The following is a 26,558-nucleotide window of genomic DNA, read 5'->3' as shown; positions in this document are numbered from 1 at the left end:
CCCTACCTTAAGTCATCTTCTGTGCTGGTCATTCCCCCTGGAAATAGTAAATTCCCTGCAGACAGAGAGTGTGTCATTTCCCAACTTTGTATCTCCAAGTGGTGCATCAGGCTTTGGACAATGGGAGGTTCTTAATAAGTTTTCTGTTGAGTTGAACTGGGCTTTCTCATCTCTTGGGCTATGACAAATCCTGGCTCTTTTCAGAAAGAGGTTGCCTCTTATGAGAATCAGATTAGGAATAACAGCTGCAGCATTAGCTGCCACATGGAACTTGAGCTGAGTTAGCACCAGATGTGATAGGTCCCAAGGCCCCATCAAGGACTGTTCTAGAAGCGGGCAGGCTGCCCAGGAGACAAAGGCAGCTGAGGCTCAGTGGACTACATGTGAGAATTTTATTTTAGAGTCCTCTCAGCAAACAGGGATTCATGTCCTTGTGTAACATTTGAGTTGGAGAGCAGCCTCTAAACACAGCCAAATTCAACTCCCTGAACCTAGCGAAGGCTTACAGTTAGAATTTCAACTCAGCCAGGCCTTATGTAATCTGATGGCTACGGAGATTGGGGAATTGATTGGGTGGTTGGGTCTGACTCTTTAGCTGAGTGGCTACAGCTGCCCATACTACTTCCTGGAGCTCTGTGATGGCCAATTGGAGACAAAGCAGAATTTGGGAAGGTCTGGATTAAACTACATTTTCCAAATCTGTTTTCTAATTAGCCACCAGGGTTGTTTTGTGGAGATGGGAAGTTTCAATTTTATTTTCTTCTTCGGGGAAGGCAGCACTGTGCAAGTGCTCTGGAAAGTATAATACAGCTGGGTGCCTGAGTGGATAGAGCACTGAGTCAGGAAGTCCTTTGTGCAAGTCCCTTGTTTGCCTGTGTTTCCTCAACTGTAAAATGAGAGTAGCATTACCTACTTCTCAGGATTATTGTGAAAATCAAATTAGATAATATTTGCAATGTGCTTAGCACAGTTTATTATTACTGTTGTTGTTTCAGTTTGCTTTGAGTTGTTGAGGTGGCATGGAGAAAAAATTGGACTTTAAGCCAGAGGACTAGGAAATCTTACCATTACTACTAGGTCATTTGCTCTATAATAATGAAGAAGTAATTTCCTCTTTCAGCCTCTGTTTTGCCATCTACAAAATGGGTGGATTTGGCTCCTTTCAGCTCCAAAATTCCATTTTTACTCACCACTGAATTTAATTCAGAGCATTACTATATATATATATATATATATATATATGTGTGTGTGTGTGTGTATGTATATATATGTGTGTGTGTGTGTGTGTATGTATATATATATGTGTGTGTGTGTGTGTATATATAGTGTGTGTATGTATATGTATATATATGTGTGTGTATGTATGTATATGTGTGTATGTGTGTATATATATATATGTATATATATATATATCCATCCGGTGACTTTAAGGAAGTAGGCAGTCTCCTAATGACAGAAGGCCATCTTGCCTTTGGTGTTTATGGGGTTTGGAGCTTCCCCACCCTGACTCCCTATCACTTCAACTTTTTCAGAAGGGCATTGGCAGGAGTTACAGTTTTATCTCCAGCTGTCTGGGAAAAGCAGCTGCCTTGTGGGGTGGGTTTCTTATGTATCTCTTTGCCAGATCCATCCATTCCATACATATTTATTTATGAAGCACTTAATGTATACAGGACCCTATCATATTCACACTAAGGGGGATATCTTAGAGAAATATAAGATATAGCCCATTACTATAAAGGAGCTCCTAAACCTAGTTAGAGATGCAATGGTATGCAAAGTCAAATTTTAAAAATCATTGTGGGGGCAGCTAGGTGAAGCAGTGGATAAAGCAGTGGCCCTGGATTCAGGAGGACCTGAGTTCAAATCCAGCCTCAGACACTTGACACTTACTAGCCGTGTGACCCTGGGCAAGTCACTTAACCCCCATTGCAGCATATATAATTCTGAGTAGAATGGTCAGAGCTTTAGAAAAAGAAAAGGACAGTGGTTGGGAGATGGTCAGAGAAAGCTTCCTGCAGGGAGATGGGCTGGATGGCTGTGCTGAACTTGTGCAGTCAACTCTCAGAGTCTGATTCCATTGCTACAAAATGAGGGGATTGGACCAAGTAAGCTCTAAATTCCCTTCTGACCTAACAATCTGTAGGTCTGGATTCTTTTTTTTTTAATCTACCTTTTTTTGGTCTTTTTGTTTTCTTCTGATCCTAGCACAGCACACAGTAGGAACTGAATGTTTGTTGAGTGGGTGTGTATTGATACTACTCTGTCTGTGAAGTGTTATCCCTTTTATTTAAAGGTGTCACTACCCATCAATGTAGGTGGGTGTGTCTCAAAGAATCAGTGAATGACAAAAAGCTTCGCCTGCTGTGGATGCGTTTGAGAATGCGTTCGTTTTGCTTATAGCTGTGGCTGCTAATGCTGAATTCTGTCTGTCACTGTGTGTCTCACGAGCCAAATGATGCCTTGGCTCATAAATAAGGTCCACTCTGTCGCTGTTTATTCCTTCCCAGGCTGGTCTTTGGGGCTGCCTCTTTTTTCCTGGTTTGGTTCGTGCCCTCTTTATCCTTTCTCTCCCATCTGCCTCCTGTCAGCCCACCACTTAGCACCCCAGTGGATTCAGCTTCCTTTCTTCATCTATAATCTGGGAGGGGGGGACATAAAAACAACCACATTAAGGTCAAAACCCTTGTGAGATGGCTTCTGCAGAAAAACCCTGCATTCCTTAGGGAAATAAGAGAGCAGATGTGGCCATGCACTTTGGGGGGCAGCATTGGCAAGAATAGAAAAAGAGAGGAGGGAGGTGAGCAAGAAATGCTTACTTGAGAAAAGAAGCCGTGGATGCCAGGAAATAGAGGAAGGAAGTCTCCAGTGAGAGGGGATTTGGGAAGAGCCGGCTGAACAGAGAATTTGTTCTGGGACAGGGAAAACATTGAACAGTTTCATTAGAGGGAAGGGAAGCAGGCGAAGAAATGGAAGGCTGGACCCTGAAGAGTCAGAAAGCCATGGAGGCAGCATTGAAAAGACTGTCAGGAATTGGAGCAAGCTTGGAAGGAGACCTGGAAGGCTGCAGGTGTAAGGAGAAGGCTAGAGCTGCTCAAGGCGTCTCCTCCAAGAAGCAGCCCGCCGAGCGCTGTGCAAGTTGCATTCATGTCCATGAGAGGAGGGACAGTGCCTGGGAGCAGTAAGTTACTTGGCATGCAGGTCACACCTCCTGGTTTCCTCTCCTAAACAAAGGAGAGCAAATGCTCTGGGTGTATGGGTGTGTGTCTCCCCGGGAACCTAACAACCTTGAGGATTACCAAACCCCCAAACCTGTGGGTGGTTTTTAATCGATTTGGGGAATGAGAGGGAGACTCCATTTGGTTTGGTTTGGAATAAAATCAGTGCACTGGGATATGAAGAACCAGACTCTTCCCATTGTGCCGCCACGTGAACTGTGAGTACACAGAACTGCTGAGAGCACTTTATCTAGTCCAGCCAGGCAGTCCCTCCTTTCCTTTCCAATATCAGTGTGAGTCAGTACCCTTTCTGTGGCAACCTCCTGTTTTTTAGCTCAGGAGCTGGGGGAGAGTGAGGATCAACTGAATGTCTCGCCTTTTCCTAGCAGCATGTTGGGGGGGGGGGTGTTCCTTTTCGTGTTTCATTATACATCTTCCAAACCTAACCTAGCGTGCATACTTTGGTGTGTGTGTGACTGGAGTCTCTTTGTTTTTGGTTTTTGAGGGGGGTACTCCAATGACCTGTAGCTTCTTTGCCCCCAGTGTCTCTATTCTGAATAGTTTGTTAATAGCAGTCACTGGGCAGAAGAGCATAGTAGAACAAGCATTGATCCCTTTGGAAGTTAGAAGACCTTGCTTCAAGTTTGGGCTTTTAACAATTACCAGCTGTGTGACCATGGGCAGATCACTTCACCCCTCTGAGCCTCATTGTCCTCTATCAAATGAGGAAAAGAAAGCTGCTTCACAGGTTTTTTGTAAGGGCAGTACCATGACTTAAAAATGCTATTGAAAATTTGAATTGTCATCAGTAGTGTGGTTTATTAGGGTGTTTTGGTCAGTCTGGATCCCTTTGGCCTTGGTGGGTTTTCTTTCACATGAGAAATGTGGCATTTCAGGCCAGTCCTCTGCCGCAGGGCTGTGGCTGAGGGAGAGGCAGGTTTTGATTAATTCTGCATGCCCCCACCCTTTCCCGTGCCCCCTTCCCTGCCTAGCCAGTAAATAATCTTAGTTTTACCTGTCAGGGAAAGAAAGAGAGACCTTTTGTGCCACATCAAGCAGACAAAACTGGTTCTCAGGGATAGAGCCCTGCTCCTGCTGTGCCCAGAAGCTCACTCAAGATCAAAGGACGGCTCCATGAGTCTCAGTTAAACTGCTGTAATTGATCTGGACAGCCATAGAGGGGAGTGCTTTGCTGTGATAGATGTTGTATAGGGAGCAGAGAGGAGGAGAGAAGAGGTGTCCAGTGTGCTTTATCTCATGTACATATCCTGCAGGTGCCCTTCCGAGAACACGGCCAGCATTCTCCTGTTGAGTCAGAGAGGTTTCCTCAATTGGAAAGGAATCCTTTACTTTGTGCAAAATCTGATTTCTACAACTCATACCCCCCAGGGCATGGTAGTTAGATTATCATTTTATAAAGCAAAAGTATATTAGGTTTCCCCCACTTTCCCATCTGCAGCAGACCATATATGGTATTTTATTTACACTACTCCAATGCAATTAGCATATAATGTCATGTATTTATCCCTTCAGTTTACCACCCAGCTAGGTACCTTGGACAGAAGCTCAGTATGTACCTGAACTGTGTATCTTTCCAGGGGCCGGCACACAGTAGGTTTTGATGTTTGGGGATGAGAAATGAAGTGAAAAGTGAAAAGATTTGGCTTTGAGTTTAGGTGTTGTCACTAACATTGTATCCCTTTGCCTCTGAGCCTCAGTCTTCACATATGTAAAAAGGATTCTAGTATCATACATTTAGAGCTAGAAGAGTTCTTTGAAGTCATTTCATCCAACCCTTATGTTTTAGAGATAAAGAATTTGAGGTCCAGAAGTTAAATTATTTGAAAGGATCCACTGAGGTTTCAGAAATCACTATTGCTTTTCTTTTCACTAGAATGTGAACTCCTTGGGATCAGGGACTCTGATTTTATGTTTATTTTTTATCCCCATCTCTTAACAGGATGCTTGGCACTTAGGAGGTAATTAATAGATGCTTATTGATTGATTCATTACCCAACTTCACATAAGTTATAAATGGCAGACTAGGAATTTGAACTCAGGTCCTCTGATTCCAAATCCAATGTCATTTCCACTGTACCTTGCTGTTGCTCACTTACCTCCCAGTGTTGCTTATAAAGAAAGTGCTTTGTAAAGCATTATATATCTGCTAATACAGGATCATAAGATTTAGAACTGAAAGGGGGCTTAAAAATAGCTTAGTCTCTGATTGAATGACTCTAAGCAAGTGATTTAACCTCTTAGTGTCCCTGACGGTTCTCTAAGACTATAGAGCAGGTGCCAGCATTGGTAGGGGGAGCTTGTTCACAAGGAGTTTCCTGTACCAATAAAAACACTAGTCTGACACCCCCCCAAAAAAAACCCAATAGTGGAACCCCCCCTTATTGTACAGAAGAAGAAACCAAGAACGGAGAAATGATTTGTCCAAGGTGCTCTGGGAAGCTGAAATGTGTACCAGGTCATTTTTTGACTGAATCTGTGGTCTTTTTCTTATTCCATAATGCCTTTCTTTGTTGAGACAGCCAGCTAAAGGGGCCCTGAAATTTAAGGGGTTTTGCAAAAAGTCCTTGATCATTTCATATTTTGTTGAATAGGATAGATGGGGAAGATGAAGGAAATAAGGATGTTTTAATGTTTTTAGATTGGTCATGTTCTTCTAGCTCATACTTATTTAAGAGTATAAATATCTGAATATCCACAAAGCCACTAGCTCATACTTATTTAAGAGTATAAATATCTGAATATCCACAAAGCCATTCCAAAAACAAACACTTTTTTTAAAAATCCCTGGGGATTTCCTGACAAGCTGCCATGTTGCATACTTCCTGGAATCTTTGAGACACTGCTGTATCTTATTTGTTATTTGTTATTTCCAGAAGCGCATTACATTTTTTCTCTCTCCTTGTTTTTTCCGCAAAGTGATTGTCCAAGTCCCAGACCCAGCTTATCCTTTTCCATTATTTTCAGCTTGATGGCTTCGGAGGAGCAGCATTGGCCTGTGCCAATGAAGGCCATTGGAGCTCAGAACCTCTTGACAATGCCTGGGGGAGTGGTCAAATCCGGATACCTTCACAAGAAAGGTGGCACCCAGCTGCAGTTGCTAAAATGTAAGTCCCATCATCTATTTTCAACTTTCTGTCTCTTGAAGCCCCTACCCACCCAACCTCCAACCCTTTCCCACAGTGAGCCTTGGTATCAGCAGAATAGTTCAGCCAGGGAGCCAGCATGACATAGCCAAGCCAAGAGAGCAAGGACTGAGAATTAGGAGACTTGGGTTCTAGCTCAGACCTGACTGCTGCTGTTTAAGCTGTGGGGTATTAAATAGTTCCCTTACCTCTTATCCCAAATCTCTCATCCTGAAACCTTGGTGCTAATACCCATTTACCTTACCTCAAGGAGGTCCTTAAGAGGGTCAAATGAGAATATGTTTGTCAAAGTACTTTGAAGAGTATTAAGTACTTTATAAATATAAAGTGTCTATTGCATTGAAGAAAAAACACACATTAATACTGTACTCTGCATTGCAGACACAAACCTGCCAGAAACCATTTTAGTTAATTTCTTGTTATTCTTATCCAAGCATTTTTCTAGCTTAGTGGGAGAAATGTCCAAACTGGCAGAGTCCCTTCGTGCTAGCAGATATCTTCCAGCACCACACATTTTTGAAGTAACATTTGTAGGAATTTTGAACAAGGGAAATTTCCCAATATAATAAAAGACAGTTGAACAGTGCAGGGTCAGGTAAAAATTAATATTTGCCTCCTTGGGACAGCTAGGTGGTGCAGTGGATAGAGCACCGGCCTTGGGGTCAGGAGGACCTGACTTCAAATATGACCTCAGACACTTGACACTAGCTGTGTGACCATGGGCAAGCCACTTAACCCCAATTGCCTCACCAAACAAAAACAAAAAAAATATTTGCCTCCTAGAAGAGAACAATAGTTAATGAATCTTTGAAGGAGGCACGTTCTTGGAGAGTTGTTTTCTTAAAACCATTCCGCCCCTCCCTGACCCCTCTCCCTAAGGGCCTGTCCCCCCAGTCTGGTTACAGGTGACCCCAAGTCATCAAAGAGACTTCTTGCTTCTCACAAATAGGTCGTTATCTCCTTCACAGCCTTGAGAAAGAGGCTACTTCTTTTAGGTGATTGCCCTAGTCCATATCCCATCATCACCCTCCTTCAAGGGACAGGAGTCCTTGCTAGGCCAATCAGAGAGAGGGGAGCAAAGCATAGTTTCCCAAGTGACAGATTTCAGATTAGTCAAAAGGGCTGTGGAGCAGGACACTTTAAAAAAATACCTTCTTAACGTTTCCAAAAGGAGAAGCTTTGATGTTGCTCTGCAGTTGGTATATTTAGATATTGTAACACATTTTGAGCTGGAAGGAAACTGAAAGGGATTGTTCAGGGCCCTCATTTTACAGATGAGGGACCAAGCCCCAAAGAGGTGCTATTTGAACCTAGCTTGTTCGCGTCCTTCGATTAATGCTCCACAGAAGTGCAGATGCTTTGCTTCATTCCCAAAGGCTGTGCCAGCTAGACAGCTCGGAGCCCAGTCCAGTGCTGAAGAGCAACTGGCATCCAAGGACCTGTGGAGCCAAGTGCAAAGACCTATAATCGGTGGGTGGCTGAATCCTTGCAGCAGCTGTTTGGCACAGCACATAGAGTGGTGCACTTGGACTCAGGACTTACTAGCTATGTGACCTTGGTCAAGTCACAAACTCAGCTTCACTTTCCTCATTTGCAAAAATGAGGATGATAACAGCACCTCCCTTGGGGGTTGTTGTGAGAATCAAGTGAGGTCATGTATGTAACAGTGCTTTTCAAACCAAATCAAATGAGGTCATGTATGTAACAGTGCTTTATAAATACCAGCTATTATTAACATCATCTTCAGCAAAGACATGGCTAAGAATGGCACATGATGAGAAGGCAGGGGGAGGTCAGAGTTAGAAAAAAATCCCCGAAGCCATCTAATCCATTCCCTCACAAAATGTTTTTCATGTGACACTTGAATACCACTAATGATGAGGAACTCATTCCTTGTGTTAGGAAGCTTCATTTGGTTTTTAATAGTAAGCTGAAATCTCTCTCTACAATTCTTAATTTTCATTCCCAGGTCTACCTTCTGAGGCCAGACAAAACAAGTAGAATTCCCTTTTCCATGTAACAGATCATAGATTTAGCACTGGAAGAGATCTTCAAAGTGATTTAGTCTAACCTCCTTTTACAGATGACGAAACTGAAGCTCAGAGACCTTCAGTGATTTGCCCAGGGTCACAGAGAATGTAAATAACAGAAAGAGGATTCAAATTTGGGTCTTCAGATTGTAAATCCAGTGCCCTTTCCACAGTACTATGATACCCCCTTAAAATATTTTATGCTCTTGTCATACAGTGTTGGAAAAAAATGTCCAAAAAGTGGAATTAATATCCATTGGGGTATCAGAGTCCTCAATTCTTTTCCTCTCAGTAAGCTGCCCTACAAGTCTGAGAAGAGGGCTGGACCTGGGTGTGACCCTGACAGTGCTCCTTATTACCTATGTTATTGGGAATGATTCTCTGAGTCTCAGTTTCCTCCTGTGTAAGGAGAGCATGATCTCCAATACCCCTTCCAGCTCGGATGCTTCTAATTCTACTGGAGTTGAAGACTCTAATAGAATTTGAGAGTCTGATTTGGGGATTTGCTTGTTTCAAATGGGGCCCCACAAAAGAATTTGTATGTGACAATGGTGGCTTTGTTCTTAGGAATTCCATAGCTAACAGTTGTCTCCTGAAACTTTGTTTAGACAAGGAATCGGACAAGAATGGGGTATGGAATCTCACTCCTTATACTTACTAGCTCCTATGAACAAATAAGCCAATCTCTCTGAACCTCAGTTTCCTCATCTGTAAAATGGGTTACATTAGTACCACCTCCAAGGGTAGTTTTGAGGAGCAAATGAGCTATGCCAGGTAAAGTGTTTTTGCAAGCCTATAACAGGAGAGAAATGCCAGGTCAAGAAAAGGGCAAAGGATATTTTGGGAAAATGATACTTTTTTAAAAGAAGAATCAACAAAACATATTAAAATAAATTTTCCTTTTTCTGTCTCCAGGGCCACTGCGGTTTGTGATTATCCACAAGAGATGTATTTATTACTTTAAGAGTAGCACATCAGCATCTCCGCAGGGGGCCTTCTCTCTGAGTGGCTACAATCGGTGAGTTGACTTCATACCATGGGTAGGAAAGCATTCTTGGCCTGACCCCCATTTTCTATGAAATCTAACAAGACTACCCACCACCACCTTCCACTGAGTTGTTCCCATATGTTCTCAGTTAATTACTTTTATCACTTGTATTGGTCTATGTCGGTAACTGTCTGACCCCCAAGCCTAATAAGGTTGGGTATGGGATAAGGGTTGTTGTTATCCCTGAGTTAAAGGCAAAAGAACTGGATTTCAAGGGAGCTTTGCCTAATGCCAAGGCTGGAACTGATAGTCCTTAGTCAGTGTTCCAGAATGCATTCTTGTCCTGAAGTGCTTTGCAAACATTAACATACTATGTAATTATTGTGATAGTTTTGTCATTTTATTGGAACTCAGAGAGCTTAAGTGACTTGCCCAGGGTTGCACTATTTGTAAATGCCAGAGCCTTCCCGAAGAACATCCATGCAGCAAGCATATACTGAGCACCTGTGGACCAGGCCCTGTGGGACACACAGCGGGAAGAAAGATGAACAGGAGACATTCCCTGCCCTGGAGACACCTAGAGTCCATAGAGGGGCAAGGGAGAGGGAGCAGATAAGATAGGGATAGAGATACCTAAAGGAGAGCAGGCTGTGCTAAATAGCTAGAGCTAAGAGCAGTCAGGGGTGGTCTAAAATCCACAACCCCTCTAACTGGTGTGTGAGGGGGCTGACAGCAGCTACAGCTCTCAGTCATAATACCAGTCTGTCCCTCCCCAGCTTTCTCATTTCTGCTAAATAACCCCACATCCTGGATGGTTGACAAGCTCATCTGAGAAGGCGAGTTGAGTCATTCGAACTTGAGAAGTGCTCAGACCTACCTCCAGCTACTTAGCTGAGCTTGGTGAGGGAGACCACACTGGCCCTCTCCCTTTAGAGGCTTTGCAAGAACAGGCAATGGAGAGGAAGCCCGGAGATTGTGATATGGGCTGATATTAGCCAAAATAGAAGCTGTTTTGTGCACCCAGCAGGCCCTTAAATGTCACTAAGCTTCACGTGGCAATATAGAGCATTCATGTATTCATTTGTTTCAACAAACATTGTCAGCTGTGTCTAGAGTGCTGGTACCCTGATTGGGGGGAGAGGGGGCACTAACATTGATAATTATGATATTGGGAGACAGCTATGATGTAATACTGTGGGATTACAAGTATTGGATTTGGCCCCAGGATGCAGAACTGGGTTGAAGTTACAGATATATTTTGTCTCGATGTAAAGAGAAACTTCATAATGGACTCAGAAAGTAGTAGATTACCTGCTACCAGAGGTTTGCAAGCAAGAGTGACATGATCCTTTGTAGGGGATGTTATGGAAGGAGTTCGTGGTCTGAGGGGTGGAGTCATTACTGGCTGGGGGATGAGGGAAAGTTTTGTTGGAGGACCAAAACAGAAAGATGTGGGTAACATATGGCGCAGAGAGGTTTAACAATTTACCCAAAGCCACGCAGCATGCCATTGACAGAGCTGGGACTAGAAACCAGGTTTCTTGCTGTCCAGACCAAGGTTCTTTCCACTCCATCATGTTTCTACACTTTCTTGATATTGTACTGTTTGTCTTCCAGGGTAATGCGTGCTGCTGAAGAAACAACATCAAACAACGTCTTTCCCTTCAAGATAGTTCACATCAGCAAGAAGCACCGAACCTGGTTCTTTTCCGCCTCTTCTGAAGATGAAAGAAAGGTGATTTTCAAGTAGTAGCTCAGATAATAAACACATCTCCTTGGCCAAAAGACAGCTCATCATCTGTAGAAGGGGAAAGTTAAGCTAGATAATCTCTAATGTCCTTTGTTTTTTATTTTGGGGGGTGTTTTGTTTTGTGGGGGGGGGCAATTGGGCTTAAGTGACTTGCCTAGGGTCACACAGCTAGTAATTGTCGAGGGTCTGAGGCCGGATTTGAACTCAGGTCCTCCTGACTCCAGAGCCAGTGCTCTATCCACTGTGCCACCTAGCTGCCCCTCTAATGCCCTTTATAGCACTTGAACCTATGAAGGTAAAATGAACTTAGTGGCCGTCTCTGCACATCTGCTTCCAATCTCCTCCTGCAGGCTGTAATGTGTATTTAATCCATATTTATAACCAGAAGGTAAAGTGTGGCTTCCCCCCTCCTCTTTCAGAGTTGGATGGCCCTGCTAAGGAAAGAAATAGGCCACTACCATGAGAAGAAAGAGCCTTCATTGGATTTCAGGTATGTAGCTGTTTGGTGATTATTTGGGGGGGGGGGTCACATTCTTTCCAAAATGGAGCTTGTTGGAGTGCTCCAAACAAAGCCACTTTTTGTTCTGTGTTTGTTGATTTAGCATATATTTAAAGGCTCCCCATTGCATATGGAAGAAAATCCAGACCTCTCTTCCTGGCATAAGTGCCCCCCTGCCCCAGCCCTCACCCCAGCAGTGTGACTGCAGCCTGTTTTTCCAGCCTCATCTCACATTATTTCCCTTTATACACTCCATGTTCCAGACCAGGTTTTTCAGTGTTAGACTTGAACAGACTCTGAAAGGCCTGAGTTTGAATCTTGCCTCTGACTAGCTATGTGACCCTGGACAAGTCACTTAACCTCTCTAAACCTCCTTATCTGTCAAATGAGGTTGTTGGACTTTCAGCGGCCTTTAAGGACTCTTCCAGCTTGACCCTGGCCCTATTTCATTCTGTGCATTCACACAGGCCATCTCCCTTACCTGCGTTACTTCTCTCCTTTCCTCCACCTATGGAGACCCTTCTCTTCCTTCAAGGATTAGGTCAATTATTGCCTTCTCCAGGAAGCCTCCCCAGATTTCCTCTCTAGCTAAAAGTGAGCTCTTCCTCCTCAGATCTTCTAATACTTTTTGGAATCTCTCCCTTTGTTCCTATTATGCTTTGTCTCTGCAGAGAGATCCATTTCAGAAATAGCCTTTTTCTACATTCTGCATAACAAATCATACTTATTCAAGTATGTATCACATTCCCTGTAGTAGATACTGAGCTCTTCCAGGACAACTTCTACCCCTTGCTAAAAGCCAAAAGGCCTGTTCGTAGCAGATGTTTAATGAATATTTGTTGAGTTGAATTAAATTAGCACTTGTGAGATCCTGTGCTGGGCTCTGTGTGAGAGAGATGAGTGAGACATAGCACAGCCCCTGTCTTCAGAGAGACACAAATAATTATCATACAAATTAAAGTATGATATGGGGCAGAAGTGAGAGTATAAGCAACATTCTCTAAGAGTTTTGAGGAGAAGGAAGATAATTTCCATCTTGGGGAGATCCAGGAGTCTTTGGAAGAAGTGGCATTTAAACTTGGTCCCTAACAATGAGATAGATTTCAACAGCTTGATACAGAAAAGAGTCAAAGCAAATTAAGTGAGATCACTTAATTTAAATCAACTTAAATTGAGATCATTTTGCTAAGATACATAAAGAAATGGTGAGAGAGGGCTGTAAACAACGGAGATTGGAACCAAATTTTGAAGAGTTTGGAATACCAGATTAAGCAGTTTGGATTTTATTCTCTAGGCCCTGGGGAGCCATCAAAGGATTCTGAGCAAAGAAAGGAATGACACCATGGATAGAGTGATATATTAAGAATATCAAACAAAGAAAAAAAATATAATACAACAGTGACATGAAAGATAACAACTAGTAAATTAATCCGCAGGATAACACAGTCATGGGATTTAGAGTTGAGGGTCATTTAATTCACTCCCTTCATTTTACAGATGGGGAAGCTGGTAGTTGCATGAATTCATTTGCCCAAAGTCACATAAAGCTAGTGAGGGTCAGAGTCAGGACTTGCACCTGAATCTTCTAATTTCTAATTCAGGGCTCTTTCCACTAAATGTGTTACAAGGTGTCTGGGGTATGATCGGCCAAAACTTCCCCTTGTCTGGGCCTGTAAAGTCCTCTGGGGTAGAAACTGGCTTATGGGTGTGTGTTAAATCCTCTCTTTCTTTTCTGCATTTTTTTCCTCTTGTAGCGACTCTAGTTCTGACACGGATAGCTTCTATGGCTCTGTGGAACGTCCCATTGATATCAGTCTGTCCCCATATCCCACTGATAACGAAGGTGAGCCTTAGCACACTGTGTGCCTTCTCCATCTGGGGAGTTTCCTACCCCTGCCCCTTCCTCACCCTGACCTGCCTCTCTCCTGAACACCATGAAAGCCTCTTGCACTCAGTTCTGGGTGCTTCCCCCCCCTCCCTGGAAGTACGTGTATCCAAATGAAAGGAAGTGGTTCTGTGTCCTCTGGCAACAGAGAAAAGGATCGGTCAATTCCTTTACATTATGTGTGTGTGTGTGTGTGTGTGTGTGTGTGTGTGTGTGTGCGCGCACGCGCATGTAAATTTTGTTTAGCTAGCAATTTAAAAACTGAACTCCCACCTAAAACCCTGATTTAAGCCCAACAGGCTTACTAAGAACTGGCTTGATGTTAAACTACTATAAGGTTGTTTGCTCCTAAACAAAGTTTATTCTCTGCTTCAGAGAAATGAATATTGCCCACCTCCTCCACCTTTGCTTAGGCTGTTCTTTATGCCTAGTATCCCCTTTTCTCACCTGCCTACTGTCCCTTAGTGAGATCTTCCTCATCTGTTAAGGTTCAACTAAATGCTTCCTCCTCCAGGCAGCATTCCCTGAGCCTTAGGGCCTCAGGAAGTGAGTTCTCTATCTGTTCTCTTATATTCCCTTACCATGTCCTAATTTGTATAATATTCACTTGTATCCAGGATGTTTTTCTTTTATTAAGTTCCTGAGTTTCTTTACAACAGAGATTATATCCGTCTTATCTTTGTGTCTTCCATGGGGGCCTTACATGGAATTGAATCATTTTTTAAAAATTTTCTTCCCTTCATGCTCACATAAACAGACTATGAACACGATGATGAAGATGACTCCTACATGGAGCCCGATACCCCAGACTCGGTGAAAATTGAAGGTAGATATTAACCTGGCTTTTTCTGAAACCTCTTAAATGACCATTATTCCTGTGAATTTTGTAGTGGGGATTATGCGAAGTGCTGGAGGGAGCAAGGCTTGAGAACATCAGCGTGGTGGGTGACTTGTGGCATAATAGAAAATGTACTGGGCTCAAAGTTCTAGGGACCTGGGCTTAGCCACCTTTCTGTCTTTGGGAAAATCATACTGACGCTGGGCCTTGGTGTCCTCATCAATGAAATGAGGGATTATGGCGAGATGATCTGTGATCTGTAATCTGTGATCTGCAGACATTTCCCCTCCCCTCTCTGGGCTTCAGTTTTCTCCTCTGTTAACCAAATAGGGTGGGATAGTGGAGCTCTACAGTCTGTTAAGCTTTCTCCCTACTTCTGTAAGTTTAAGCAACTTGGCACAACCTAACACACGAATGTGTGCTGCCATCTTTTGGTGTTCACTCTGTGTATGATTCTTGTGTCACAAAGTGGATTTGTGAGGTCATTTAAGACAGTGCTGTCAGACTCAAATAGAAATATCCCTGTAGGCTGCATATTAATTTAGAAAACCACAGATTAGGGACAGCTAGGTGACGCAGTGGATAGAGCACTGGCCCTGGATTCAGGAGGACCTGAGTTCAAATCCGGCCTCAGACTCTTGACACTTACTAACTGTGTGACCCTGGGCAAGTCACTTAACCCTCATTGCCCTACCACCACCACCCCAAAAGAAAACCATATATTAACATTATCTCTGTTGTGTTGTATTTATTTTGTTTAAAACCATTGATTGCATTTTAATCTGACTGCAATGAATCTGAAGGCCCATAGAAAGGTAAAGTACCTCTACTTTAGGATAAGGAGCTCCTTGTGAACCCCCCAGACTAGTGCCGAGCAACGGTAGTTAGCAAAAGTGAATATAAAATTTTTAAAAAGAGCTTTCTGTACAATAATGCTATGAGACAAGGAGAATGACTTTTATTCCTATTTTTCAAATGAGGGAAAATTTATGTTTAGAGAGGTTCAGTGATTGGCACAGCATCACAATCTCTGGTTAAGATCCCATTGAGACTCCAAAAGGGCATGAAGCAGGGGTTCTTAGACCCCTAAATGGCCTATCCGTGGATACATCTTAGGGAATCCATGAATTTGGATGGGGAAAAAAATGACATCTTTATTTTTACTGACCACTAACTGGAATGCAATATTTCCTTCAATTATTTAACTACATGATTCTGAGAAAAGGACATTACCAGACTGCCAAAGGGTTCCATGATGCAAAAAAGGTTAAGTTCTGAGTGAGTGACAGCAATCTGGAGAAGGACTTCAAAGGAAAGAGTGATGAAAGCAAGGATGGTCAAGGTCAAAAAGATGGTCAAAAAAAAGAAGTTTTTTCTTTTGGAAGAGGAGAGATTTGAACCAATCCTTGAAGAATGGGTAGAATTAAGGTAGGGAGAAGTGAACAAGAGAGGAAATTCCAGGCTGCAGAGGATGATGGGTAATGGTAGGATTAAAGGCTTGGATGTGAGAATTTACAAGGCATGTTTGAGGGATAATCAATCGACTGACCTCCACAATTGAGAGGACTCGTGTTGGTCAACTGGAACATAGAGGCAGCTGAGTGGTGCACTGGATAGAGTCAGAAAGACCTGAATTCAAATCTCACCTTAGTCATTTACTAGATATGTGACCCTAGGCAAGTCCCTTAACTTCTTTATTTTCAGTTTTCTCATCTGTAAAATGGAGATAATAATAGCACCTACCTCATAAGATAAAAGCACTTTGCAAACCTTATAGTACAATAGAAGTGGAAAATAGCATCATTATCATTATTAGTCTCTAAACCTGCCATGTTAAGGTTATTTTACAGATATATAGATGTATGCACATGTATGTGTATATATGTGCAAATGTACCTATGCATGTTCTTCCACTTAAACTATCCTTCTTCTCACATCTTTGTTCACATTGTCCCTTATGCCTGAAATGCTCTTGCTGTTTGACTTTTTGAATCCTAGCCCAACTTCAATGCCACCTCCTCTGGGAAGCCTTCCCTGATACATTATTGCCCCTAGCTCATATCTATCTTAGATCTCTTAATAGCCCTTTGTTTTGTGCCACCATTAATGTACTTAGATATTGTTGCATATCATAGTTATCCGTCTGTCTTATCCACTATACTAGACTTTAAGCCCCATGAAAATAGACTATTGACTATAGCCTATGAAAATTTCGAGTCTCCTTTAAGAGGGGCTTAAATTTGTTGGATTCATAGAATCCTAGATTTAGCCGTGGAAAAGACCTTGTAGGTCAAACAAGGAGTAAATAAATGGCAGAGCTGTAATTCAAACCAGGTCTTCCAACTCCTAATCTAGTGTCCTTTCTACTACGCATAGCACGTTGAATAAACCAGTCAATTACCTTCTTTGAAAGGCTGTTTACTTCTTACTTTGGCAGATATCATGATTCACCCACCAACTTACCCTCCACCTCCTATTCCCACTGTAAGAAAGCCGACCTACTCCGAAACACAGCGATCTCACTCCTTTTCCAGCAAGAGCTCTGCACCTCTCCATCCTCCCCCACCTCCCAAAAGAGGGCTGCCGGAAATCAATCCTGAGGATCTGAAGAGAGAAGTGATCTCTTCTTGGAGGCCAGAGCCTAATCTGAAAGCACCTTCTCCCAGTAGGAGACAGAGCGACCCGCCCCTGGGAAATCTACCTCCTATGCCCAACTTCAGAAAACCAGCTTCTCCAGAGGTTGTATCTGTCAGTCACCTTCTGAATACCTCCAAAAGCTGTGATAAGTTAAAATCCATCCACCTGTCTCCTCGAGGACCACTTCAAGGATCACCTCTGACTGAACCCCCTCCAATCCCAGTCAATAAACCCAAACTGATAAAGGTGGGAGAGTTACAGCCTATAAGAGAAGCTATCAAACCTGGACTCTTTGTCCCCCCTGTGACACCCAAACCACCAGCCTTGGCACCTAAACACCCCGCGCCTGAACTGAAGCCACCCAGAACTGAAAAACCGCCACTTCCCCAACTACAGTAAGTCTGAGCACCTCTGAATGGAAGAAGGCTTAGCCCTTCACTGAAGATCGTCATTCTTCAGTCAAGTGGAGAGATATAATCTTCTCAGGCACACGATCTGATGTTTTCAGTGTGAAAGCTTTTTTTCTGACCATCATTAATTCTCTTATAATACTGCAATGGTGGGAAGGGGCAGGGGGAGAAACACCATGGTTAACCTAAATTTATGACTCCTTAGCATCTATGGATATAATTTAGTCTTTCTGAAAAAATTAGTATTAGCATAATTTAATTTCTAATCAAAAAAATTCAAAACATGCTAATATTTGGTATCTGCAAGCCTATCAGAAACACTTTCTAGAGTGTACTTGTGTCCTAGATTAACTAATTTTTAATTCATCAATGGATTCGATACTGGAAATTATCGTGATCCATAATAATGATAATGCCCTTTGCTTGTGTGTAGTAGACATTGTGGTGTGGTGGACTGAAAGCCACTTCTGGTGTGGCTGTTTGGCCCTACCCAAATCACTTATAGTCCTCTATACCCCCAGGTAGCTCTGAGACTAGTTTGTAGATGAGGTGTTGAACTGATTTGAATTGAAAGAAAAAGGGGGGGGCAGCTAGCTGGCGCAGTGGATAGAGCATTGGCCCTGGAGTCAGGAGTACCTGAGTTCAAATCCGGCCTCAGACACTTAACACTTACTAGCTGTGTGACCTTGGGCAAGTCACTTTACCCCAATTGCCTCACTAAAAAAAAAAGAAAAAATGAAAAAAAAGAAAAAGGGGCTGCCATAGCAAGCATTCTCCACATAAATGAAATCACAAGCCTGTGCTGGGGGAAAAAAATCAATGTAGCACTAAGCACTTATCATTAGTATATCTTAATGAATTCAGTCTTCCAAAAACAATTGCTTTTATCTACCATAAACAAAGTGTTGGGACTCTCCTGCTTTAGTCAATAGTCATCTAGAAGAACAATAACTCCCTACCACAATCATAGTTCAGTTTTTTCTCAATGGAAGCCTTCCTCACCACCAAGAAGTTGGTTGTTGCTCTCAAAGCCTCAATGAACTTTAGGATAATGAAGACATGTGTTGGCATAGGGCTTTATGACTTAAGGATTTCCTGGCAGAGTACAAGTTCTGACAGAGCACACCTGTCTTCCAGCCCAGCTAAGCTCAGAGAGGCTAGCCACCAGTTGTGGGGTTCCCCCCCCAAGTTATTCACAAGAGCTGTCCCCTGATGTTGTAAAAGGGTTATGATATTCCTGAGTGGGCCCTAAGATCTGATAAAAATCATAGATAGGTTTATGATTTCTGAATCTATGTCCTCATTTTACAGAGGAGGAAACTGAGGTTCAGCAAACTAAAGTAACTTGCCTAAGATCACATAGCTAGGAAGTAGGCAAATCCAGATCACAGAAACCCTTAGAATTAGATCAGTAAGGAAAAAGAAATACTTTGGAGGCAGCTAGGTGACACAGTGGAGAAAGCACTGGCCCTGGATTCAGGAGGACCAGAGTTCAAATCTGGCCTCAGACACTTGACACTTACTAGCTGTGTGACCCTGAGCAAGTCACTTAACCTTCATTACCCTGAAAAAAAATATTTTAAAAAAAGAATTAGATCAGTCTCCAACCAGTTTATGTTATATTGACTTCCAGTCCCTATTTATAGAAGGAAGAAAATGTCTTTCTTTGCAATCAGCACTGTTTGGAAAGGGATGCTTAGTTTGATGTGTTGACTCTAAGGGGTCAGTAGCACAGGGCCCAGGGACATAATGTGCCATCTCAGAACTCAGTGGAGATTTGCTCTGGGAGGCAATCTGGAGGAAAGAACACCGAGAGATGTGGGTTCTAGGCCCCACTCTGCCACAACATAGCTATACGACCCTCGACCAGATTTCCAAATTAGAGGAGGGCCAAACAAGATCATCTCCAAAGACCCTTCCAACTCTGGCCTCCTACAAGTCAACTTGGTGGGGAGAGTGTTAATCATGGTAACCATCAGTCTTCACAGTTGAGTTGTTCTTTCCAGGAGATCCCCACCAGATGGGCAGAGTTTCAGAAGCTTTTCCTTTGAGAAACCTTCAGTCTCAGCTAAGTTTGATACCAGCTGTGAGGATTCAGATGAAGACTATGAAAAGGTACAGTTTATAACACTCCTCGCAGGGAGGTTGGCCTGGGGTGGTACCTGGGCTGAGTAGAATGAGATTGAAGGATGATGAGTAGTCTAGTTTGGAAGGTTCCAATGTGAGCCAAGGTTGGAAAGGTAAAGTAGTCCCAGATCAGGGAGAGTCTAAAGAATTTCAACTTTATTCTGTAGACACCTGGGAGACACTGAAGGTTACTGAGCAGAATAATAACACAATGAGAGTTATGCATAAGGAGATTATTCTGTTTTGCCTGTCCTTTTATCCAAAGGGAAATTTTACCATCTCTGTTGATAGTGGATAGAATAGCATAGAAAGTCTTGACAATGACATTTCTAAATAAAATGTGTGTGTATGAACATGTGCACACAGACAACTATGTTCACTCAGCAAACATGTAGGCACCTATTTTGTGCAGGTACTGAGCTAAGTGCTGAAGGGAGATAGAAAAATGAATCAGACATATTTCCTACCCCAATGGAATTTACAGGCTAGTACAGAGCATAAGACCACGACGCAATAATACAAAATAGAATACCATTGTCTAAAAAAGACATGAACAAGATATTATGAAAATTCAAGGAAGGGAGAATTCCAGTTTGGAGAATCTGGCAATGATCCCTTTAGCAGTTAGTCATAAGATGGTACTGCAGTAGATTGATGGTGTAGCAAGGGGCAGCCAGAGGAAAGCATTTACTACTAAATGCACAAGGCCCAAGTGTTTGGGCATGGGTTTCTGAATTCTATCACCAGTGTGCATTCATTCAAGAAAACATTTACTTAATAGTTATTAAGCTTCCATTGTGTGCAGAGCACACTGCTAAGTGCTGGGGGAAATATAATTAAGAAAATCTATGATGGAGATTTCTCTGGAAGCTCTCAGTCAGGTGGGGGTATGAGATATATACACAAATACCAATAATGCAGAGTCTCATGTGATAAATGCAGCAGTGAAATACAGAATGTGAAGCTCCATGAGCACCAAGGGGGAGATTGTCACCAACTGTGTGCCTATATTTGAATGTGTGCACATACCAAAGCACTGTAAACATTGTTTTCCTTTCTTCCAGGTGCCGCTACCTAACTCCATCTTTGTCAACACCACTGAATCCTATGAAGTAGAAAAGTATGCTTAATTCCAATTATTATATTTAAAGGGATTTGATGTGGGATACTTGTCTGGGCAGAAATAGGAAGAATGGTGGAGGTTATAAGGAAGCCAACTTGGAGTCAATATATGAAAGAATGTCCAAACCATTAGACTTGTCTGAAAGTGGACTGGACTGCCTCATTAGGTTAGTTCCCCATCACTGGAGGCTCTTCAAGGAGAGGCTGAGTAACCACTTGTTGGATATAGTTGGATTAGAGATTTAGATATGAAAGATATGTTTGAGCCCATTTAGCTTAATCTCATTTTACAATTGAGGGGACTGAGGCTCAGGAAGGTGAATGAACTTGTTTAAGATCATTCAGGTAGTAGGTGGTAGAACTATAATTTGAACCCAAATCTGACACTCTCCATTGTGTTTGGACACCTGGGATAGAAGGAATTTGTGAATGCACTAGGCGACACCCCTACTGCCCCCCAAGGTCCCCTCCACCTCTGGGTTGCTATGATTGATTGATCTTTTTGGAAAGAAAAACAGATGGCAGTTCCATAAACTGCTTTGTTTCCACAGGAAGCCCTGGTGGGAAGCACTTTTATAGCCAAGATTGGGAAATGGGATGATGCCATTATCAAGGAAATTTACTGAACTTTTAAAATAATATGTGAGATTGTGTAGTACAGTTAAGTTCCAGACATGTCTGGTTCAAAACAAAGCTAAAAGGAAAGGGTATTAAATGCCATCTGTACTTCTATTTGAAAATGTTATATGATAGCATTCAGTAGGCTGGGCCTATAGCCTATCTCTTCAGCTGTAGCAGTTCAGTGCAAGGAGGCTACATTTGCAACCATTCAACAAAGTCTTTACAGTTACTATCTTCTGTTTTAGTTTATTTAAAGCCACTGATCCTCGGGGACAGCCACAAGATGGATTGTACTGTATTAGGAATTCTTCGAAGACAGGAAAGGTAACATGCCACAGCCAAATGTCAATTCAATATATTCAACTATTCAACAAGCATTTATTACAAATATGCTATGTTCAGAGCACTGTGCCTTACTCAAGATAGTCTAATAATTTGAATAGCCCACATTTATAGATCACTTTAAGGCTTTCAAAGTACTTTCCTCACAATACCCCTATGAAATCACTTTACAGATAGGGAAACTGAGGTTCTTAGACACTAATCTAATAAAAAAGATAATATTGATACTATTACATCAATAATACTATTCATAATAAGGCAATGAGTTTTTCCCTTACCTACTAGAAAGCAAAAACAATTTTCTGAGAAGTCATTTCCAGTGACCCAGCCATCCAGGCTTTAGGGTGTAAAAAGAAAAATGAGGAACAAAGTTGGCAAGTTGCTCTGGGTCAGGGGGCAGGGATCCTCAGTCTTTTCCTCTTCTCTCTGACATCATTAAAGCCTAGAATCTCTGAGATAGAGAGTGACCATATAGATTATCAAATCCAAACCCTTCTCCCTTGACAAATAAGAAAACTGAGGCCTGGACACCTGAGTTCTAATTGTGCCTGTTGACATTTGCTCCTCAAGTGGCATGAGGAGCTGAATTTCCTAGAACCTCAGTGTCCTCATTTTTTAAAATTGGAGATAATATCAGCACTAACTCAAGGGTTTGGGGGGGGAGGGGGCGAGCAATGAGAGTTAAGTGACTTGCCCAACATCACACAGCTAGTATGTCAAGTGTCTGAGGTCAAATTTGAAGTCGGGTCCTCCTGAATCCAGGGCCAAGGCTTTATCCACTGTGTTACCTAGCTGCCCCCCAAGGGATGTTTTAAGAGAACTTTGCAAGTTCTCCAAATATGAATTGGTAGTGTAGTTCTATCCAAAGTCACAGAGTAAGGAAAATTGCAGACAGGACATGAACCCAGGTCTAGTGCTCCTTATTTTCTGATGTCAGCAGAGCACACAATTTCTCTAATTTTTCTTCTACCCTTATTTTTTTTCTGGCCTACTCCTACAAAACCCCATCCCCAATGGACAAATGGCTCCATAGGACTTAAGTGAACTGACTTTTTGTTGATCTTTTTTTTTTTCCTCTTAAATTTAGGTTTTAGTTGTGTGGGATGAATCCTTTAACAAAGTGAGAAACTACCGGATCTTTGAAAAGGTAAGAAATGTTGGTCACAAGGTCTCTTATTTCCTGTGACCAAGCTTTATGGGAGAGCTGTTGGTCTACTTGTGCTGGAGATTGGAAATTTTCTAGCAGAAATCACTTGTGGTTTTGGTTCTTAGCTTGCTAGGTGTCTCATCCCCACTTTGTCCGCATAGATCCAGTAGGTGCCCTTGGTTGGAATCCCTCCCCAATGGAAGCTAAGGCAGAAGGGAGCACTGGTCTACCCTAAGTCACATAACTATCAAGCTTTTATCAAGAATAAAGACCCTGGTGTCTGGGCTCCCACCAGAACAAAGGAAATAGTCCTTTGGATTGGTGCTACAGAGGAGACTCTGAGGCAGCTTTTAGAATTGGAGGAGACAAACTATGGTGAACTCTGTGCTGCTGTTAACATACTTTTCCCTTTTCCTCTCCCTTGCTTTCCTTCTTTCCCCTCTCCTTTTCCTTCCTCTTCTTTTTTCTTTTGACCCCATAGAGATTCCAGGCTAGGAAGTTTTATTCCCCCTTTCCTATTCCATTTCCTTTCTTCTATTCCCCCTTTGTGATATTTCCTCCTTCCTTTATCTCTTTCTTCTTCCTAACCTTCCTTTTCATCCTTTCCTCTCTTTTGTTCCCTTCCAACCATGTCTATGCTTCAAGACTGTCAGCAACAGGCAGTGCTCTTTCTCCCCCCCCTCCCCCTGCCGCCGCCTTTGGCCATATAGGAGGGATAATCTTGTGAAAGATTAATTGGACCAAGAAATAAAGGGGAAGGGAATTTTTTTTTAGATCCCAGAGATGAGCATTGTCTTTATGTTCTTACCCTAGGACTCCAGATTTTACCTTGAGGGAGAGCTGTTGTTTGTGAGCATTGGAAGCCTGGTCGAGCACTATTACACCCATGTCCTGCCTGGGCACAAGACTCTTCTTCTTCAGCATCCCTATGGCTACTCAGGACCCAGGTGACACCTGCCTGACCTAGTAATTTGGTGCAAAAATTGAACCTTGAGACAGAAGAAGGAAAGAAAGACTTGGATGGTTGGTCTGGACTTCCATTGACAACTGCCCACCCAACCTGGGTCTGGGTCCTTGATTTCATCTCTCCTGCATGTTATTCTGAACCTGTGTTATAGCTCAACTGTGCGTTCCTCCCAGAGGCAGGTAGATTTGGTTCACTCTCCACCACTCTCCATTGACTCTTCCCCTCCCCCAAGAGGGAATGCGTTCATCATAAATAAGCACACCAACCCCATTTACCAAGCAGTTCTTAAAGGACTTTTACATGATGGCCAAACTGGAGAGACCAATGAAATTGGGAAAGGTCACTATGGAAATGGACAGAAATAGTTTTTATGGATCAGGGCACAAGATACTGTGTCTCAAAGAGTTGCTTAGTCAGCTTGACAAGTCTTAGAATTAAAGTTACAGAGCTAATGACTTCAGGCAGCCAGGTGGTGCTGTGGCTAGAATATGGTGCCTGAGTTCAGATCTAGCCTCAGACACTTACCAGCTGTGTGACCTTGGGCAAGTCACTTAACCATTTTGCCTCAGTTTCCTCATCTGTAAAATGGGAATAATAATAGGACCTACCTCCCAGGGTTGTTGTGAGGCTCAAATATCATAATTGTAAAGCACTTACCACAGTGCCTGGCACATAATAGGCACTGTATAAATGCTAGCTATTATTATTAATGGAAATGTTTTAAGTCGTATTAAACAAACAAAACTGTGTTTCAATCAAGAAATATTTCAAAGTGACCTCACCCAGACTCCACTCCTCCTTTTCCCTGCTGGCCAGGAATATATTCACAAAGCAACAAAAGGAACTGAGAATATTGGTGAAAACAAGCCCTGTCCTTCCTATGGGCCATTCCTAAGGAGCAGCAAGAGAAGAAAGGGCCACCTGGAGAGGTAGCAAATCCCTTACCAAGGATGCGCATGAGAAGGGACTATTCCTACACTTTTTTTTTTTTTTTTTTTGGTGAGGCAATTGGGGTTAAGTGACTTGCCCAAGGTCACACAGCTAGTAAGTGTTAAGTGTCCAAGGCTGGATTTGAACTCAGGTCCTCCTGACTCCAGGGCCGGTGCTCTATCCACTGCGCCATCTAGCTGCCCCTTTAAAAATTAAGTTACTAAACTTTTTTTTTTTTTTTTTTTTTTTTTTTTTTAGTGAGGCAATTGGGGTTAAGTGACTTGCTCAGGGTCAAACAGCTAATAAGTGTTAAGTGTCTGAGACCGGATTTGAACTCAGGTACTCCTGACTCCAGGGCTGCTGCTCTATCCACTGCGCCACCTAGCTGCCCCGAGAAGGGACTATTGAAAGGGAGATTGTTCCACAGTTTTCCCTCCTGGGAAAGGATTCCAGCTGGCACTTGGGATTTCTCTCTGGGCCAGTGTGCAAAATGTTCTCCTGCTCCTCAACTTCTCAGTGTCATCAGGAAGCTGATCTCCATTGCACAAAATCCCAGATTGAGCCCACCTTTCATCTCAGGCACGGGTTCATCGGCAAGAAGCCAATCAAAAGACTTGTTCTTGTGCAACCCATGAGACATTGACCCTTTTGTTCCAGTCATGGGCTGATTAAAAACAAATGGGAACTTGGTGCCAAGAGAGGGAGGAAACTCTAAGCCAAGATATTAGAAGAAGTTTGCATTATAGCAGACTTTTTCCCCCCTCTGGGGACAATTAACTTGGCATGGAATGTTTATGTCCTTTGATATTCCCCCTGTGCTAACTCTAAACCCTAATTAAAGAGAGACTCTGATGGTAACTAATAAAACAGAACTAGAAACATTCCAGATAACATGGTATTGACCAGTCCTATTGGGAATGAGCTCCGAGTCCAAGTTGTGTGATCCACTTTGTTCTATATTACATAGGGGTAGGAGCTTGCATGTTTCTCTTGTTCCCTGAGATTCATACACTTCCTGTCAGATGTTCCCAAGTAACTGAAAAGATGTTTGATCATAGAATTTCAGCATTAGAATCACAGAGGTCATCAACCCCCATCTAGTCAAGTCCAAAAGCATAACTCCCATCTGTATTTCCACTTGCACTCCAATACTGATGAGGAACTCATTGCCTTACAAAATAGGCCATTCTGTTACTGGATAGCTCTCACTGTTAGGAATTGCTTCCTTCTATCAAGTTAGACTATGGCTACCCCATTGGAATCATGAGGAAGCAGCTCTCTGCTTAATCTGAGGAAGAACTTTATGATCACCTTTCCTGATCCTCCTTCCTCCTCCTTGTATCTATTTTAGGTATTCCTGTATATGTAGGTATTTCTCCCACAGGCTGTAAATTCCTTGAGGGCAGAGATTATTTCATTTTTGTCTTTGTACTCCCAGGTGCCTGACAGTGTCTGGCACATAGTAGGTACTTGTTAATTGATTCTGGTTTAGTATAAGGAAGAACTTTTTAACAAAGCTAGTCAACAGTGAATTAGACTAACTCTAAAAGGCAGTGAGTGCCCCATCACTGGGGGTTAATTGGGATGCTGGAGAATAAGATTCATGACTAAAGTCTGAGTTGGATTAAGTGATCTGTAGGGTCCTTCCCAACTTGGAAATTCTGTGATTCAATATCTCTACATAATTTGTGTTGCCTTTGCAAGGTCTACAGGTGTCCCTGGTGTGATTTTAAAAAGCAAAATGTAAGAGTTCTTTCCTCCTGACTTCACTGGAGTTCCTAGAAGCTGTTTCCAAAGCCCACTGATGAGGTTGTGACTTCCATCTTTTTTCCAAGCAAATGCACTCTATTGGATTCTCCCCCCTGGCAAGTCTCCAGTCTGAC

The 26,558-nt window shown here is 42.6% G+C and overlaps 1 protein-coding gene across 5 annotated transcripts in view; it reads left to right on the top strand.

Moving 5' to 3' along the window:
- The window catches only part of SH3BP2 (SH3 domain binding protein 2), a 114,060-nt gene extending 89,732 nt beyond the window's left edge, over positions 1 to 24,328 (top strand). For 3 of the 5 annotated variants that reach the window (XM_043973270.1, XM_043973271.1, XM_043973269.1), the window contains 12 exons: positions 6,204 to 6,343; positions 9,328 to 9,430; positions 11,018 to 11,135; positions 11,570 to 11,640; positions 13,404 to 13,492; positions 14,292 to 14,360; positions 16,810 to 17,404; positions 19,426 to 19,534; positions 20,611 to 20,666; positions 21,535 to 21,613; positions 22,719 to 22,778; positions 23,592 to 24,328. In XM_043973270.1, coding sequence (XP_043829205.1) covers positions 6,204 to 6,343; positions 9,328 to 9,430; positions 11,018 to 11,135; positions 11,570 to 11,640; positions 13,404 to 13,492; positions 14,292 to 14,360; positions 16,810 to 17,404; positions 19,426 to 19,534; positions 20,611 to 20,666; positions 21,535 to 21,613; positions 22,719 to 22,778; positions 23,592 to 23,729 — 1,627 coding nt within the window. In that variant the 3' untranslated portion in view covers positions 23,730 to 24,328. Of the gene's footprint in view, positions 1 to 2,670; positions 3,182 to 3,258; positions 3,437 to 6,203; positions 6,344 to 9,327; positions 9,431 to 11,017; positions 11,136 to 11,569; positions 11,641 to 13,403; positions 13,493 to 14,291; positions 14,361 to 16,809; positions 17,405 to 19,425; positions 19,535 to 20,610; positions 20,667 to 21,534; positions 21,614 to 22,718; positions 22,779 to 23,591 lie in introns of those variants that run through there. The other 2 variants (XM_043973267.1, XM_043973268.1) reach the window with 2 other exon arrangements.
- Positions 24,329 to 26,558: the final 2,230 nt, after the last annotated feature.

The sequence above is a fragment of the Dromiciops gliroides genome, chromosome 6 (assembly GCF_019393635.1).
Source record: "Dromiciops gliroides isolate mDroGli1 chromosome 6, mDroGli1.pri, whole genome shotgun sequence".
Lineage (NCBI taxonomy): Eukaryota > Metazoa > Chordata > Mammalia > Microbiotheria > Microbiotheriidae > Dromiciops > Dromiciops gliroides.
This window is presented reverse-complemented; position numbering and strand designations above follow the sequence as displayed.